Raw genomic sequence first — 17,824 nt, forward strand, 5'->3', positions numbered from 1 at the left:
CCTGAAAAAAAAAAAGAGCCCTTCTCTGTGTTCTACTTATTTTCTTTGATGTTATCACTTTATCAGGAAGAGTCCGTTGCTGTCTCCAAATAATGTTCACACATACGATTTGTACTATGTGGTTTTCCTTCATTTTAATGTGAATACATGCTCATTTTCTGTGAAGCTGCAGTTTTATATAAGATATTATAAATGTGGGAATCGGGCGGTAGAGCAGTGGGTTAAGCGCATGTGGCGCAAAGTACAAGGACCGGCATAAGGCTCCAGGTTGGAGCCCCCAGCTCCCCACCTGTAGGGGAGTCGCTTAAAAGTCGGTGAATCAGGTCTGCAGGTGTCTATCTTTCTCTCCCCCTCTCTGTCTTCCCCTCCTCTCTCCATTTCTCTCTGTCCTATCTAACAATGATGACATCAGTAACAAAAACAATAACTACAACAACAATAAAAAACAACAAAGGTGGGAGTCGGGCTGTAGCGCCGCGGGTTAAGCGCAGGTGGCGCAAAGCACAAGGACCGGCATAAGGATCCCGGTTCTAACCCCGGCTCCCCACCTGCAGGGGAGTCGCTTCACGGTGAAGGCGGTGAAGCAGGTCTGCAGGTGTCTATCTTTCTCTCCTCCTCTCTGTCTTCCCCTCCTCTCTCCATTTCTCTCTGTCCTATCCAACGACAACAACAATAATAACTACAACAATAAAACAACAAGGGCAACAAAAGGGAATAAATAAATAAAATAAAATAAAATAAAAAGTTAAAAAATATATCATTAAAAAAACAACAAAGGGAAAATAAATATTTTTTTTATTTAAGAAAGGATAAATTAACAAAACCATAGGATAAATAAATATTTTTAAATGATATTATAAATGTGTTCAAAAGCTTTCAGAGTGCCAGGTGGGATAGTTATCAGTTCTACACAAAGTCTTTTAAAATACTTTTTGAAAATGATTTATTAATGAGAGAGGAAACACACACACACAGAGGCATCACTCTGGCACATATGGTGCCAGAAACTGAAATCTGGATTTCATGACTTTAAGTTCAAAGCTCTAAACACTAAGCCAGCTCTCCAACCATTTTACAGGAGTACTACTTACTTCTTAGCATATGATGGTAAAACCTATGACCTCAAACATCCAAGTCCTATGTTCAACTGCTGAGATATCTTTCCAGCCCCCTTGCCATCTTTGGATAGGTTATTGTACATAGCCTCTAATATTCCTTCTGTCAAGGATATAAAATTATGGGGCTCACCTTGTTAGAGCACAGTGTTATGTTAAACCCCAAGGCCCCAAGCTCAATCCCTGGCACCATAAACCAGAGATGAACAGTCCTCTAATCTTGGTCTCTCACATTATAATAGACAAATAATTCTCTGTCTCTTTAAAGACTATATGGCTCTGGGCATATAGCACAATTTAGCCATTCTTCTAAAGATGGAAGTTTTGGGGCTGGGTGGTGGTGCACCAAGTTAAGTGCACACATTACCATGCACAAGCCCCCACTAACTACCTGCCGGGAGAAAGCTTCACAAGTAGTGAAGGAAATACTGCAGGTGTCTGTCTCTTGCACTTTCTATCTCCCCTCCCCCTCTAGACTTCTCTTTCCTACTGAATAAAAGTGAGATAAAAAGGGAAAAAATTAGGAGTTGGGTGGTAGCGCAGCGGGTTAAGCTCACGTGTCACAAAGCACAAGGACTGGCAATAAGGATCCCGGTTTGAGCCCCCAGCTCCCCACGTGCAGGGGAGTCACTTCACAAGCGGTGAAGCAGGTCTGCAGGTGTCTATTTTTCTCTCCCCCTCTCTGTCTTTCCCTCTTCTCTCCACTTCTCTCTGTCATCTCCAACAACGACAATACCAACAGCAATAATAACTACAACAATAAAAAGAAAAAAACAAGGGCAACAAAAAGGAAATAAATAATTTAAAAAAAAAAAAAGGGAAAAGATTGTGGTCCGGGAGGTGGCACAGTGGATGAAGCATTGGATTCTCAAGCATGAGGTCCTGAGTTCAATCCCTGGCAGCACATGTACCAGAGTGATGTCTGGTTCTTTCTCTCTCCCTCTCTCTCCTCCTATCCTTCTCATAAATAAATAAATTCTTTAAAAATATTTTAAAAATGGAAAAAAATTCCAGGGACACTAGATTTATCCTGCTGACATGAAGCCCCTGTGATAATCCTGGAGGCAAAATAAATAAATAAATATGGAAATTTAACAGTCATTTTCTACATTTTAGTAAGCTTTAAACTCCTCTGAGGGAAATAAAGTATGTTTGTTAATCTTTTCATATCCAGTTCCAAGTAGTAGGCCTAGTAAAAATAGAATTGTCCACAGAAAAAAAACGCCCCTCATGGGACCCAGGGGCCCCTGGCTTTACCACACTCCATTGGAATTAGCAGCAAAACCTGTGGCGAGAAGCACCCATCAGTGGAATTTGAAGAAGAAAAACCTGTGGCCAGAGGCCAAAAGGAGTCATCCCTTAAGTGGTAGAGAGTTGCCCTAGGTAGCTAGCGCTCCAAATATCCAATCACCATACAGATCAAGAAGTAGAGAATGAAGGATGCCTGCATCCACCTAAGAACCCTCCAGGCTTTTGGGGTGTCTCTCGGCTGGCCTCCCTGCTCGAGAGGTACCTGACCTGGACTGGCAGTCAGGAAGGGCTTCCTGCAGGAGAGGACAGCTGAGCTGAGCCTTAAAGAGCATCTGGGTGGCCTGGGGGAACTCAATGGAAGGTGGAGTGGTTCTTCTTCTTCTAGCGTTTGCCCTTCTTTCGTAGCCAGTCAACAGCGTCAGGTTGAGCCTGATGTAAAGTTTCGAGACCTCCTTTGAATCTGGAGAGGTGGCAGTCGTTGACTATGTGGGTCATAGTCTGTCTGGAGCCACAGGGGCAGTTCGGGTCGTCTCTGGCTCCCCAGCGATGGAACATAGCAGCGCACCGGCCATGGCCTGTTCGATAGCGATTGAGGAGGGCCCAATCATAACGTGCTAGGTCAAAGCCGGGTTGATGCTTGCAGGGGTCTGTGATGAGTTGTTTGTTCTTTACCTCAGCTGACTGCCAACTCTGTTTCCAAGAGTCTGGAACAGAGAAGTTCAGTGTAGGCGTAGGGGACAAGATTGGGTGACGAGACGTCAAGCGTTGGACAGGGTGGGCGAAGATATCCGCGTATATTGGCAGGTCCGGTCGAGCGTAGACGTGGGAAATGAACTTAGATGATGCCGCATCCCGACGAATATCTGGCAGGACGATGTTGTTAAGAACTGGCAGCCATGGAACCAGGGTGGAACGGATGGTTCCAGAAATTATCCTCCTGGAGGAATATAATTTGGAATTGACCAGGTGGACATGGGGGCTACGGAACCATACTGGGGCACAGTATTCTGCAGTGGAATAGCATAATGCCAGAGATGATGATCGCAGTGTGGAAGTGCTCGTGCCCCATGAGGAGCTGGCCAGTCTTGCAATGATGTTATTCCTCGCGCCCACCTTTGCTGCAGATGAGATGTTCGTGAAATGACAGAGTGCGATTGAGAGTAACGCCAAGATAGACTGGCTGGGCTTCATGCCAGATTCTCGTATCGCCAAGCTGCACATTAAGCTCACGTGAGGCCGAGGCATGGTGTAGATGGAAAACAGATGATACCGTTTTTGCAGTGCTAGGGATTAGTCGCCATTTTTTACAGTAATCAGATATCGGAGACATGTCTTTCGTGAGTGTTTCCTCGAGGATGTCGAACTTGGATGCCTGAGTTGCATCCAAGTGGAGTGGTGCATCTCCTTTCTGTCTGTCCATCTCCTCTCCCTTTCTCATGCTCTCTGTATTTCATTCTAAACTAAATAACAGAGCTGGAGAGATAGCATAATGGCTCTGCAAAATCTCATGCCTGAGGCTCCAAAGGACCCAGGTTCAATCTCCCACACCGCCAGGAGCCACGGCTTGTCGTTAAAGCTCAGTGCTCTAGTGAAAGGGTGAAAGGAAGGAAGGAAACAAAGAAGGGTGGGAGGAAGGAAGGACGAACTGGGTTGTCTTCCTCTATTTGTCACAAATACCAAAGAACCAGAAACCCCCAGCACATCTGGCTGGAGACCACTAACTGAAGATGTTCCTGATTCTTCAAGCAGGGGCAGGGGGAGGGGGCTCTTTAATGAAGAGAGCTACAGTCTCTCATTGTGGCTCGGGGAATGGCACAGTGGATAAGCCACTGGGCTCTCGAGCATGTGGTAAATTCACTCCCTGGCACCACATATGCCAGAAGGATGCTCTGGTTCTCTATTTTTTAGTCTCTCCTCCCCTGCCCTCCCTTTCCTCCTCCTCTCTCTCATACGTAAATAAGAATAAATATTTAAAATAATAATGGTCCAGGAGGTAAATTCTCAAGCACGAGGTCCTGAGTTCTTTTTTAAAATTTTTTATTTATAAAAAGGAAACATTGACTAAACCATAGGATAAGAGAGGTACAGCTTCGCACAGTTCCCACCACCAAAGCTCCATATCCCATCCCCTCCTCTGATAGCTTTCCTATTCTTTAACCCTCTGGGAGTATGGACCCAAGGTCATTGTGGGATGCAGAAGTTTGAAGGTCTGGCTTCTGTAATTGCTTCCCTGCTGAACATGGGTGTTGACAGGTCAATCCATACTCCTAGCCAGTTTCTCTCTTTGCCTAGTGGGGAAGGGCTCTGGGGAAGCAGAGCTCCAGGACGCATTGGTGGGGTTGTCTGTCCAGGGAAGTCTGGTCGGCATTATGCTAGCATCTGGAACCTGGTGGTTGACAAGAGAATTAACGTACAAAGCCAAACAAATTGCTGACCAATCATGGACCTAACGGATGGAATAGTGCAGATGAAGAGTTGGGGGGGGGGGTCCTCCATTTTGTAGATAGCTAGTAGGCATATTTTAGTTATATTCCAGAGGGCCTGTGGCTATACTAGTTTTTTTTTTTTTCCTTTTTCTTTTTGCCCATGAGCCTGAAATGTGATATGCCAGTGGATCCAAGTTATTGTCTGGGGAGATGATGTCATGGCTGGGAAAAGGACCAGAAAGCTGGATCAGGGAAGAGAGTAGCTCCTAGATATGGGAAAGGGGTATAATTATTGTTGACTGTAAACCCCATCAATTTGATGTGATCTGGGTCCCATAATTAGCTTAGGAGCCTATGTTACCTCTGCATCCCTCTAGATCTGAACTCACATTCTGTGGTCATGAGTAGGAACATTCCATGCTGCCCCAATTTTTAAAAAATATTTATTTATTTGTTCCCTTTTGTTGCCCTTGTTTCTTTTTTTATTGTTGTAGTGATTATTGTTGTTGTTATTGTTGGATAGGACAGAGAGAAATGGAGAGAGGAGGGGAAGACAGAGAGGGGGAGAGGAAGATAGACACCTGCTGACCTGCTTAACCGCTTGTGAAGTGACTTCCCTGTAGGTGGGGAGCCTGGGGCTTGAACCAGGATCCTTACACCGGTTCTTAGGCTTTGTGCCACATGCCCTTAACCCGCTGTGCTACTGCCTGACTTTCAAGGTCATGAGTTCTATCCCTGGCATCACGTGTACCTAAGTAATGCTCTGACTCCCTCATATTATATATATATATATATATATATATATATATATATATATATATATATCAGAGCATTGCTCAGCTCTGGCTTATGGTGGTGTGGGGGATTGAACCTGGGACTTGAGAGTCTCAGTCATCTTTTGCATAACCATTATGCTATACCCCCACTCATAAATCAAATCTTTTAAAAATAATTATAAATTAAGAAAAAAACAGGAATCTATTAAGGGTTGAGGAGATAACATGATGGTTGTTAAGATTTTCATGCTTGAGTCACCAAAATTCCCAAATTCAATCTGCTGCACCACCATAAGCAGAGCTGAGGAGTGTTCTGGGGAGAAAACATATATATATATGTTCACGAAAGGATCTGGATTCAAGCCACCTGTGTCCACCTGCAGAGAGAAGCCTTCACAAGCACTGAGATAATGCTGCAGCTGTCTCCTGCTCTCTCTCTCTCCCCCTTTTCAATTTCTCTTTGTTCTAGCAAATAAAAATAAATAAATAAATAAAAAGCCACTGGGAACATTGGATTCATGGCGTAGTCCCAGGGATAACCCTGGAGGCAATACAAATAAAATAAAATAAATATTTTATATATTTTATTTTTTAATTATTATTGGAAAAAGAGAGAAATCAAGAGGGGAGAAGGAAATAGAGAGGGAGAGAGACAGAGAGATACCTGCAGCCCTGCTTCACCACTCATGAAGCTTTCCTCCTGCAGATGGGAGTCAGGGGCTTGATGGTTATGTGAAAGACTTCATTCCTGAGCCTTTGAAGTCCCAGCTTCTACCTTGTCCCCTACTAGCCAGAATTAGGCAATGCTTTAGTAAAACAAAACAAAATGAAGAAAATTAAATGTAGCACTTTTGTCCAGGAACTGGGGAACAGTTCTTATATTTCTTTGAAAGAACTGCTTCAAGACCGGGGAGCTAATATGGAGATTTTATCCACCGTATTTATGTGAGGAGAGATTACAACAAATATGTTAGGAATTCTATGACATAGTGACACCTTGAGGTTATGTCTCCTGACTCAATGGCATCTATGCATTGAAGCAATTAAGTCGGGCCATTTATTTACCTTAACCTGTCCATTTTAACTTAGTATTCTAAGCACCGGAGCTTGGATGTTGCAAATGCTTGCTCTTATATCTCTAGGACTGATGAATATCAGGTTTCAGGTCCTACTACCCCTATTTCTTCATAGAGTCAGAAAGTTTGAGCTGCCTCCTCACAGAACCAGACCAGATTATTTTCTGACTTTTGAGATTTATATAGTCATTCCAAGAAAGATAGTGAACTCAGGCTGATTTATTTGGCAAATTTAATATAATATAAACAAAACAAACATAAGTGACAAGCAGCATGCTTCAGAGTCTATGAGTCCACACCCACAGCACATGAGCTGGTCAGGCATTCTGTAAATATTTATTTTATTAGTAGATGCTCTTCTGCTTGCTGAGATACTTCCTACCTTGGGTCAGGCAGGTAATAATCTTCCTGTCTTCTCAATCTTTTTGGCTCATGTTCCTTGTCTTTTTTTTTTTTTTTTTTTTAATAAGTTTACTTATTTGTTCTTTTTTTTCTCAACAGGTTATTCTGTCCTCATTTTTATTTCCTTTTTAAAATTTTTCTTGCAATATTCAGTCAGTAAATTTATTGATTACACGATATGTTTGGCACATATGTCAGGTGACAGGAGAGTCATCTAGTATAAAAGGAAACAAATGTTTACGGTATAACAATGTAATGGCATTACTATACAGGGACCATCTTCCCTAAGGAGGATAGCTTTTCAGGACAAGGAGGTAGGGGTCAGTTGATTAAGGTCACAGACTGGGGAGATGGGTCTTCCTCCATGGGTGAGGGGTGAGCAGGTGAGCAGAGAACTGTAGTCTCTGGTTATTAGGCACTGTTCAAAGAGAGAAAAGACCATTGTCCGACCCTGTTTGGTGTTGCACACAATGAATACACAGGATCTTGGGGTTCCAAACTTTCAGGCAGTGCGCCAGCCACATTTCCGGAGCTGTCCTAGGGTGTGGGGTGTGGGTCCTGGAGATCACCCTGGTGTGGGGGTGAGGGGGTTCTTTGTGTCACTGTCATCTGGTGTGTATGAAGATAGGGTCCTTGGGAGAGGGCGGCGGTGCTTCCAGTTAAGCACACATAGTAGTAGACCTGTGCCAGGATCTGGGTTTGAGCTCCAGCTTTCCACCTTCCGGGTGGGGGAGGGGAGGAGGTGAAGCTTCAATAATGACAAAGCAGGTCTGCAGCTGTCTATCCTTCTCTCCTCTCCCTTTTTTTTTTTTTTCCCCCCCTTTTGTTGCCTTTGTTGTAGCTTCGTTGTGGTTATTATTATTGCCCTTGTTGACGCAATTCGTTGTTGGATAGGACAGAGAGAAATGGAGAGAGGAGGGGAAGACAGAGAAGGGGAGAGAAAGATAGACACCTGCAGACCTGCTTCACCGCCTGTGAAGCGACTCCCCTGCAGGTGGGGAGCCGGGGGCTCGAACCGGGATCCTTACGCCGGTCCCTGCGCTTTGCGCCACATGCGCTTAACCCACTGCGCCACCGCCCGACCCCCCTCTCCTCTCTTTTTAAATCCGGGGAGCTAGCCCCAATCACAGTTACTACGTCCTGAAGGGGAGGGGAGTTGGCGTTGAAGAAATGAAGTGAGAGACACATCAGCTGCTTCATATGCGTGAGAGAGGCACCTCTGCCCTCTGTCTACAGAGGTTTTTTTATTTAAACACTTTTCACCTGGATACATCATGACATCATGCAAGATGATTTTTATTAGCACTAAAAATAACTCCAGACATTATTATCATTATAGACATGTTCTCCTTGAAAGTTTTTGAGACAGCCTACCCTCTCTTATGTATTGACCATCTGTGTGGCCTTGGTGTGGCCAAGATAACTCAAATATTATTCCCTTTGTTTCAGCTGTCTGGGTTGGCTAGCATATATTTTCTGGAGCTCAGTCTGACAGCTTTTCTTTTTAACCTCTTCTTGGATGGGTCTAACTAAATAACACTTTCTTAATATCTAGCAAACTGTCTACCTAAAGAAATATACTGCTGGGAGTTGGACAGTAGCACCAGCTGGTTAAGCACAAGTGGCACAAAGCACAAGGACCAGTGTAAGGATCCCGGTTCAAGCCCCGGGCTCCCCACCTGCAGGGGAGTCACTTCAGCAGCGGTGAAGCAGGTCTGAAGGTGTCTATCTTTCTCTCCCCCCCTCTGCCTTCTCCTCCTCTTTCCATTTCTCTCTGTCCTATGCAACAACAACATCAATAATAACTACAACAATAAAACAAAGGCAACAAAAGGGAATAAATAAACAAATATTAAAAAAAAAAAGAAATCTACTGCTGTAAAGTAAGCATACACCATAAGGGCTCTCTTCTAGCTAATCTTTGAATGTATGAGAGTTCATTAAGTTTTGCCTATATGAAAGTTTACTAACTTTTATTCATTAACCCTTACATAGCTATTTAACTACACAACCTCTATATTCATCATAGATATCTATAAAGGAAGGCCAGGGGGGTCTGTAGGTAAGGGAAAACAACAGGGCTTCTTAGTAACTAGGTGAAGACTACAGTCACTTATACTATAAGCCACCCATAATTCTGGCTTTTGGTCTGAGTCCAGCTAATTGAGAAGCTGTAGTGGTGATAAGTAGCTCTTTTTCTGAAAGCCTTTCAATGGATACAGCAGCTTCTGCTCCTAGGCCATTTTTAGCCTGTTACACTCACTGCTATAATTATTGTCACTATGCACTTCCCCTGGGGATCTCTTTTTTATAGTCCCCAGGTATATTTGTGTGTATCCAATATAGTCAACAAGTCTTTAAATTATCAGTGTAAGGAAAAATAGCTTCAGTTTAGTCTTAGGACTCCTCGCTTTGCAGTTAGCCCTAACCTGCTGAAGACTGTGCCATTCAGCAGGCCTGACTTGCCTCTGCCATTTTTATTGTCCTCAGGTAATATCTGTGTATTTTCAGTATGCCAATAAATCTTCAAATAATCAATGTAATAGGAAACAAGAGGATAAATAACTTCAGTTTAGTCCAGGACTTTCCACTTTGCAGTCAGTCCTAGCCTGCTGAAGACTGTGCCATTCAGCAGGCCTGACTTTGCTTCCGTCATTTAAATATATTTTAAATTTTATTTATTTATTTGATAGAGACAGTCAGAAATTGAGAGGGAAGGGGGAGATAGGGAGAGAGACAGAAACACCTGCAGCGGGAGTCGGGCAGTAGCGCAGCTGGGTAAGCGCATGTGGCACAAACCGCAAGGACCGGCTTAAGGATCCAGGTTCAAGCCCCCGACTTCCCACCTGCAGGGGAGTCACAGGCAGTGAAGCAGGTCTGCAGGTGTCTATCTTTCTCTCCCCCTCTCTGTCTTCCCTCTTCTCTCCATTTCTCTCTGTCCTATCTAACAACGACGACATCAACAGCAATAACTACAACAATGAAAAACAAGGGCAACAAACAAGGGAAAATAAATAAACATAAAAAATTAAAAAATCATTTCACTTCAAAAAAAAAAAGAAAGAAAGAAACACATGCAGCCCTGTTTCACCCCCTGCCAAGCTTTCCCTCTGCAGGTGGGGACCGAGTGCTTGAACCCAGGCCCTTATACACTGTAATGTGAGGGCTTAACCAGGTGTGCCATCACCCGACCCCTCTATCTTTCTTTCTCCCTTCTCCCTCTCTATCTCCATCCTTTATCAATTTCTCTCTGTCATATGCAATAAAATGGGGGAACAAAAAAAAAAAGGCCGCAGGGAGCAGTGGATTCGTAGTGCCAGACACCAAGCCCCAGCGATAATCTTGAAGGAAAAAAAATCCTCTAGGCAGTCTTTGGGGATTCTTGGGTTCATTTTAGCTGGTGGTCCTCGGGATCATCCTGGGGGTCAGGGTGTTGTTCCTGGGAACATGTTAAGGGGCAAGCCTATGGGCTTTCACAGGGTTTGTGTGTGTGTGTGTGTGTGTGTGTGTGTGTGTATGTGTGTGTGTTTGTGATCTGGACAGTCCTGGGGGCCACCTTTGGAGGGCATGCCTGCGGGGTCCCTCGGAGGAGTGCTCAGGACCATCTTTAAGGTTGTCCTCCCAGGGGTCCGAGGGGGGGGTGTCCTGGAGACGACCTTCAAGATCCCAGCTAGTGCAGCAGCAGGCTGTGCTGAGTTCGAACTTCACACCCGGCAGCACTCTGTGTCTTGCCCGCGTGTATGTGTGTGGCCATAAGAAGTAGTGTATCTTGGGGCCAGGCAGTGGTGCACCTGGTTAATCACACACACGACAGTGAGCAAGGATCCAAGTTGAAGCCCATTGTCCACACCTACAGGGGAAAGCTTGACGAGTGGTGAAGCAGGGTTGCAGGTGTTTCTCAGTCTACCCAATAATAATAAAGATGATGATGATGACGACGATGATGATAATAATAATAAAGTATATCTGTGGGTGATGGTGTTCCTTGCTCTACATCCTGGCCAAGGGAGAAACCCACAAGTCCCTCACCTCTAGGTGGGGCTCCCGGGAGGGCGGGGCCTCGTAGCTCCCTCCAGGTGGGCGGGGCCGGCCGCGGCTCTATTCCCGGGGGCGTGTCCCGGCGACGGGGCGTGTCCGGAGCGGAGGCGCATGCGCAGCGTCGTCGCGGTCAGTTGGGGCCAGCATGGCTGTCTGCGCTCGGCTCTGCGGAGTGGGCCCGGCGCGAGGATGCCGGCGGCGCCAGCAGCGCCGGGGCCCGGCCGAGACGGCGGCGGCGGACAGCGAGCCGGACACAGACCCCGAGGAGGAGCTCATCGAGGCAGGCGCGGCGACGCTGACTGGGATCGGGGTCGGCGTCGGGGCCGTGAGCGCGGGCCCCGCACCGCCCCCGCGCTGCTCCCTGCTGGAGCTGCCGCCCGAGCTGCTGGTGGAGATCTTCGCCTCGCTGCCCGGCACCGACCTCCCCAGCCTGGCCCAGGTCTGCACCAAGTTCCGGCGCATCCTGCACACCGACACCATCTGGAGGCGGCGCTGCCGCGAGGGTGAGCCGACCGGGCGGGTCTGGGGCTCAGAGTGCTTGTGTGTGTGGGTGTGTGTGGGGGGCTAGCTTGGGACCCCGGAGGTGCCCTGTCCTGGAGGAATCTCTGGGGTTCCCACTGGGCGGGGGTCTCGGATGTGGGAGGAGACTTGGGCGAAGCTGTTTAAAGTGGGGGGGGGGGGGCGGCGGCTGGGAAGAGGATAGGGGGTTTGGCTTCCAGGCCTGCCGGAGGTTCGGGGACGGGAGCCCTCAATCTCAATTCTACCGCGGATGGGGCTTCAAGGGGGGAGGACGCTGGTCAGCGGGGAGTTCTGGCCTGGGAAGGGGTGCGCGGGTAGGGGTGCAGGAGCTCCTTACCGCAGATCTTAGGGGGCAGTCCCTGGGTGGGGAGGAGACCTCACTCACTCTTCGTGCATATGAGGGGATGCAGCAAGGAGGGTGCCGCATCCTGCAGGGTCTGGCTGGAAACTGGGGCGGGGGCTGGAGGGACCTCGGTGGATAGGAGACCCTAGAGGTGCAAGCGGGGTGGGGGAGATGAATAAGATGACTTCTGTGTGCTACTTTTTTGGAAGGCAGAGCTGAAGGGAGAGATGAGGGTGAACTTCAGTAGCTGGAGAGCCGGGAGTATGGGAGGGTGTTAAGTTTGTGGTGCTGCACCTGAGGACGGGAGGAGATACTCTTGGGGTGTGATGGTTGATGGGACGGGAACTGCTGGGGGACTTGGTTTTCCTTCCGCGGTGCTGGTGGCAGTGGTGAGGGTAGCGAGTTAGTTCTGTAGCAGATCTCAAGAGGAGAGATTTCTTAATGTTAAATTCTTTTAAAAATATTTCCTTTTGTTGCCCTTGTTGTTTTATTGTAGTTGTTATTGATGTCGTTGTTGGATAGGACAGAGAGGGAGAGAGAGAGGGACACCTGCAGTCCTGCTTCACCGCTTGTGAAGCGACTCCCCTGCAGGTGGGGAGCCGGGGGCTCGAACCGGGATCCTTCTGCCTGTCCTTGCGCTTTGCACCACGTGCGCTTAATTAATGTTAAATTCTAAGCTCCGCATGTAAACAGTGACAGAACTTAAATCAGCTCTCATATTTTGGTGAAAAAGGATGGGTAAAAAAAAAAAAAATCCAAATGATGCAAAACAGTAAAAGACCTCTGGACAGGGGTAGGTAGCATAATGGTTATTCAAACAGACTGTCATGCCTGAGGCTTCCAAGTCCCAGATTCAATCCCCTGCACCACCATAAACCAGAGCTGATCAGTGCTCTGGTAAAAATAAAATAAAATAAATTAAAAAAATTAAAAAAAAAAAAGACCTCTGCAATAAAAGACAAGCCACTGTTGGCAATTTTAAGACTACTTCTCTCCAAATACCCATATAGAGTCAAGGCTTCAGTTTTGGATCTTTCCATGTATGGTGTCTTAGAGACAGATCAGTATAAAAAGCCTTATTGTAGTCCATGGCACACATGTGCCACAGACTGTTTCCTTGTTCACACACTTTTATGTTTTTCTTGTCATGAACAGTGCTGTGAAGATGGTCTTTGTGCATTTCTTAGAGATTTATAAGACTTGATACATGCCTTTTGGAACTTCTGGAACTATTTTTTCCAGGTGCATTTATTTCACCAGGTGGGGTGGAGTTGCCGTGATTTGATATGCACACTGGTGATTTGCATATTCTGAGTTTTGCACCCTAGGGGGGCTGTGAGAAAGCCTCTTAGCTCTCAAGGTCAGTCATCTCTGCTGTAAAGCTCAGTCACTCAAAATACTGGGGGGCTGTTGGGGGGTACACTATATATACTACCAGATCTTGTCTCCCTTTTGCAAAGTGTTTGTGGCAAGTACTTCTGCAGGGTGGCTTGCAGGCTCAGTGAGATAACCCTGTGGAGTGTTTCTTGGTAATTGTTATTTTACTTTTAGTGAATTTAAAAAAGTGTTTTTTTTCTTATTTATCTTTATTTATTTATTGGTTAGAGACAGCCAGAAATTGAGAGGGGAGGGGAAGACAGTGAGGGAGAGAGACAGAGAGATACCTGCAGCCCTGCTTCACCGCTCATGAAGCTTTCCCCCTGCAGGTGGGTACCAGGGGGCTTGAACCTGGGACCTTGCGCACTGTAACATGTGTGTTCAACCAGGTGCACTACCACCTGACTCCTCAACCTTTAGTGAATTCTTTTCTGTTGTTTGCTTTGTTTCATTTTTTGAGCACTGCTCAGCTGTGACTTGGTGCTGAGGACTGAACCTGGGACCTTGGAGCCTCAGATATGAAAGTGTTTTTGCTTGACCACTATACTACCTCCCTAGCTCCTAATATAACCAATTTGTAAGAAAGAACTCTTGAGTATTAATCTTTTTTATCATATATGAAACAAGTTAATTTGACTTTATATTCTAAAATAGAGGAAGGAAAGTTTTAAGTTTACTTATCTTAATGAGAGAGAGGAGGGGATGAGAGAGACAGTAGAGCACTGCTTAGCTCTGGTTTATGGTGGTGCTGGGGATTAAACTTGGGACCTCAGAGCTGCAGGCATGAAAGCCTCTTTGTATAACCATAATGCTATCTCCCCAGTCTACTTTATCATTCTTTTGTTAAAATATTCTATTTATTTATTTACTGGACAGAGAGAGAAATTGAGGGGAGAGAGAGAGAGACAGAGACAGATACCTGGAGCACCTCTTGTTAATTCCCCTTTGCAGGTGGGGACAAGGGGTTTGAACCGGGATCCCTCTGCATTGTGACATGTGCACTCAACCAGGTGCACCTCCACCCAACCCCTCTATTTTCTCTGTCTCCCCATGTTTCCCCCGCCCCCCAAGACCCGCTGAGCTCTGGCTTATGGTGTTACAGGGGATTGGATCTTGGAGCCTTAGGAATGAGAGACTTTTTGCATAGCCATTAGGCCACCTCCCCCTCATCCTGTTTGCTTTTTTTTTTTTTTTTTTTTTTTTTAAATATTACGTGTACCTATAAGACTTCCAGTTCCATGCGGCTGGTCATTATGCATTGGAGAGTTTCTTCATCAGCTGAAGTTATGTGGTAGTCTCTTGAAGCATTTTCTTCCATTCTTTTTTCCTTTCTTCTCAGTGGGGGGACTGTAAGACATATAGTTAAAATCTAGGAACAGGAACTAACAAGATGTTTTGTGTAGTTAAAAGAATTTAAAGGTATATCCCAGAGTTAAATAAATTTACATTATAGATCAGGGTAAATTCTTAGAATTGCTAATGGACTGTAAGATTTCCTAGTGAAGACAGAAATAGGAGGGGGTGGGGGAGCAGCCTAGGAGATGGCACTGTAGATAATGTGTTATTTAATTAATTTATTTATTTTTGGCTATTAAAATTTTTTATTAGTGATTTACAAAATCATAAGATCAAAAGGTATATATAATTTCAAACAGTTCCCACCACCAGAGTTCTGTGTTCCCATTCCTTCCATTGGAAATTGAAACAGTTTTCCCAAGGTCACAGATACGGGTTGAGTTTTATTTCTACTTATACATATTATCTCAACTTATATATATTTGACTGTTTTTTCTATGGTTCTGCCTTCTTTTCCTTTTTTTTTTTTTAAATTTTCTTTATTGGGAGATTAATGGTTTACAGTCAACAGTAAAATACAATAGTTTGTAAATGCATAACATTTTTCAGTTTTCCATTTAGTTATTCTTTTTTTTTAAATTTATTTCTTTATTGGGGAATTAATGTTTTACATTCAACAGTAAATACAATAGTTTATACATGTATAACATTCCCCAGTTTCCCATTTAACAATACAATCTTCCTTTTTTTAAATTTCTTTATTGGGGAATTAATGTTTTACGTTCAACAGTAAATACAATAGTTTGTACATGGATAACATATCCCAGTTTTCCATATAACAATACAACCCCCACTAGGTCCTCTGTCATCCTTCTTGGACTATTCTCCCCACCCCAGAGTCTTTTACTTTGGTGCGATACACCAATTCCATTTCAGGTTCTACTTGTGCTTTTTTTTTTTTTCCAATCTTGTTTTTCAACTTCTGCCTGAGAGTGAGATCATCCCATATTCATCCTTCTGTTTCTGACTTATTTCACTCAACGTGATTTTTTTCAAGGTCCATCCATGATCGGCAGATAACGGTGAAGTCACCATTTTTTACAGCTGAGTAGTATTCCATTGTGTATATAGACCACAACTTGCTCAGCCACTCACCTGTTGTTGGACACCTGGGTTGCTTCCAGGTTTTGGCTATTACAAATTGTGCTGCCAAGAACATATGTGTACACAGGTCTTTTTGGATGGATGTGTTGGGTTCCTTAGGATCTATCCCCAGGAGAGGAATTGCAGGGCCATAGAGTAGGTCCATTTCTAGCCTTCTGAGAGTTCTCCAGACTGTTCTCCACAGAGGTTGGACCAATTTACATTCCCACCAGCAGTGTAGGAGGGTTCCTTTGACCCCACACCCTCTCCAGCATTTGCTGCTGTTACCTTTTCTGATGTCTGACATTCTCACAGGAGTGAAGTGATATCTCATTGTTGTCTTGATTTGCATTTCTCTGACAATCAGAGACTTGGAGCATTTTTTCCCTGTGTTTCTCAGCCTTTTGGATCTCTTTCGTGGTGAATATTCTGTCCATGTCCTCCCCCCATTTTTGGATGGGGTTATTTGTTGTCTTGTTGTTGAGTCTGGCAAGCTCTTTATATATGTTGGTTATTAAACTCTTGTCTGATGTATGGCATATAAAGATCTTCTCCCATTCTGTGAGGGGTCTCTTGGTTTGGGTAGTGGTTTCTTTTGCTGTGAAGAAGCTTTTTAATTTGAGGTAGTCCCATAGGTTTATACTTGCCTTAGTCTTCTTTGTAATTGGATTTGTTTCATTGAAGATGTCTTTAAAATGTATGCGGAAAAGAGTTCTGTCAATATTTTCCTCTTAAGTAACTGATAGTTTGTGGTCTAACATCCAAGTCCTTGATCCACTTGGAATTTACTTTTGTATTTGGTGAAATACAGTGGTTCAGTTTCATTCTTCTGCATGTTTCAACCCATTGTTTCCAGCACCATTTGTTGAAGAGACTCTGCTTTCCCTATTTAATAGTCTAGGCCCCTTTGTCAAAGATTAGATGTCCGTAGGTGTGGGGGGGTAATGTGTTATACTCGGTCCTCAGTTTGACCACCAGCATCACATATATCAGAGTGATGCTCTAATTCTTTTTCTCTGTCATTAATAGATAAACTGATATGTTGGTATGCTTCTGAATTCTGCTATAAGACCTTCTGTTTTGATCATCACATTAGGTTCGCTTGTATTACTTATGATGTGGTCTATTTACATAATCACTTTTCCCTGGGTCCCGCCCTGCCTGCAGGGTATTGGTTTAATCCCTACTGGTTAGATGGAAGCTTTCTATGTTCTGCTTGAGCTCTTTTTTTGCTCCTCCCCCTCTCTTAGTCATTTCCTTTCCCTTGCCACTTCCGGTGAAGAGATGCATAAAAGGCCATGTATCTGATTAATAAACGAGATACTGCTTCCCAGCTCAGCCATGCGTCCCTGGTCATCTATCTCCTGCCCACGAAACTACAGATATCTAAAATTTTTTACTTAAAAAATTTTTACTTGAAAAAGAGGGCTGGGGAGATAGCATAATGATTATACAAAAAGACTTTCTTGCCTGAGCCATCAAAGGTCCCAGGTTCAATCCACATCACCACCACAAACCAGAGTTGAGCAGTGGTGTGGTGTGTGGTGTGGTGTGGGTGTAGACATCCGCAGAAGAGCTCTTCAGTTAAGCTCTCTTGGGACAGCAGGCATGGAAGTGATAGAACCAAGGCATTCTATATTGCTGGAGTGACCAGCAATTCTCTCAGAGAATTTTCATTCCTAGTTTATTCATTATTACTTTTTTTAAAATCTTTTTTATATTTATTTTATTTATTTATTCCCTTTTGTTGCCCTTGTTGTTTTATTGTTGTAGTTATTATTATTGTTGTTGTTGTTGTTGGATAGAACAGAGATAAATGGAGAGAGGAGGGGAAGACAGAGAGGAGGAGAGAAAGATAGACACCTGCAGACCTGCTTTACCGCCTGTGAAGTGACTCCCCTGCAGGTGGGGAGCCAGGGTTCGAACCGGGATTCTTATGTCGGTCCTTGTGCTTTGCGCCACCTGCGCTTAGCCCGCTGCACTACAGCCCGACTCCCTCATTATTACTTTTTTTTTTTTTTTTTGGATACTGGGTCCTTGAAAATACATAACTGTACCAAAC

General features: G+C 44.6%; 1 protein-coding gene across 2 annotated transcripts in view; it reads left to right on the forward strand.

Annotated features, from left to right (window-relative positions):
- The first annotated feature begins 11,186 nt into the window (after window positions 1-11,186).
- The window catches only part of FBXO31 (F-box protein 31), a 52,359-nt gene continuing 45,721 nt past the window's right edge, over window positions 11,187-17,824 (forward strand). The window contains exon 1 of one of the 2 annotated variants that reach the window (XM_060185038.1): window positions 11,187-11,587. In XM_060185038.1, the coding sequence (XP_060041021.1) occupies window positions 11,230-11,587 (358 nt within the window). In that variant the 5' untranslated portion in view covers window positions 11,187-11,229. The remainder of the gene's footprint in view (window positions 11,588-17,824) is intronic. The other variant, XM_007531469.3, reaches the window with a different exon arrangement.

This window comes from Erinaceus europaeus, chromosome 2, assembly GCF_950295315.1.
Source record: "Erinaceus europaeus chromosome 2, mEriEur2.1, whole genome shotgun sequence".
In the NCBI taxonomy this organism is placed as follows: Eukaryota; Metazoa; Chordata; class Mammalia; order Eulipotyphla; family Erinaceidae; genus Erinaceus; species Erinaceus europaeus.